At 49.4% G+C, this 806-nt stretch overlaps 1 protein-coding gene across 1 annotated transcript in view; it reads left to right on the top strand.

The window, feature by feature from the left end:
• LOC103797486 (zinc finger protein castor homolog 1-like) overlaps positions 1-806 on the top strand; it is a gene marked incomplete at its 5' end in the record, with an annotated part of 16,894 nt that overhangs the window by 4,902 nt on the left and 11,186 nt on the right. Inside the window, 1 exon segment of the mRNA XM_009069706.1 lies at positions 545-743. Within this exon segment, the coding sequence (XP_009067954.1) occupies positions 545-743 (199 nt within the window).

Genomic DNA, 806 nt, shown 5'->3' with positions numbered 1-806 from the left:
TGGGGGTCGCCCCTGCCTAGGGCAGGGGGTTGGGGCTGGATCATCTCTAAGCTCCATTCCAACCCCTAAATTCTATGATTCTATGAAATACAGGTGTCTTTGGAGTATTTTTGACACTGAAGGGTCAGTGGGCCAGAAATGCCTGGAGTGAGTGGGGGATGTTAGGTACCAAACCCATTTAGCTGGTGAAATGGGCCAATGCTGATTTTGTCTGACCAGGGGATGCCCTGGCATCCTGCAGTGGGCAGGCCCAAGAGTTTTGTTTCAGTTGAGTTTTAAATTGGAAGAGTGGCCCTCAAAGACTACAGACCCCACCGTGCACTGCTGTGTTCTAATGATCTTAATCAAGAAAGTGCCCTAGCTGGGTGGAATTGCAGTAACACTGCCAGCTTCAATTTCCCTAAAGAGGAAGGTGGCTATGGGAAATCTGTGGGCCATGTTTGGAACAGAGGCTTCAGCTGGGCTCCCCTTGAATTAAATTTTGGCAAAGAAACAAATGTGTGAAATGAGTGAAGGTGATGATTGGGTTTTGGATGTGTTCCAGCGATCCCTGCCTGGCAACAGACTGCAAGTACGCCAACAAATTCCACTTCCACTGTCTCTTTGGGAACTGCAAGTATGTGTGCAAAACCTCTGGCAAAGCAGAATCCCACTGCCTGGACCACATCAACCCCAACAATAACCTGGTGAATGTGCGAGACCAGTTTGCTTACTACTCACTGCAGTGTCTCTGTCCCAACCAGGTAAGAGCCATTCCAGAGCAGAGCTCTGCTGGACTGTGGGTGTGGGAGAAGGAAAAGGATCAG

This window comes from Acanthisitta chloris, unplaced genomic scaffold (assembly GCF_000695815.1).
Source record: "Acanthisitta chloris isolate BGI_N310 unplaced genomic scaffold, ASM69581v1 scaffold20422, whole genome shotgun sequence".
Lineage (NCBI taxonomy): Eukaryota > Metazoa > Chordata > Aves > Passeriformes > Acanthisittidae > Acanthisitta > Acanthisitta chloris.
This window is presented reverse-complemented; position numbering and strand designations above follow the sequence as displayed.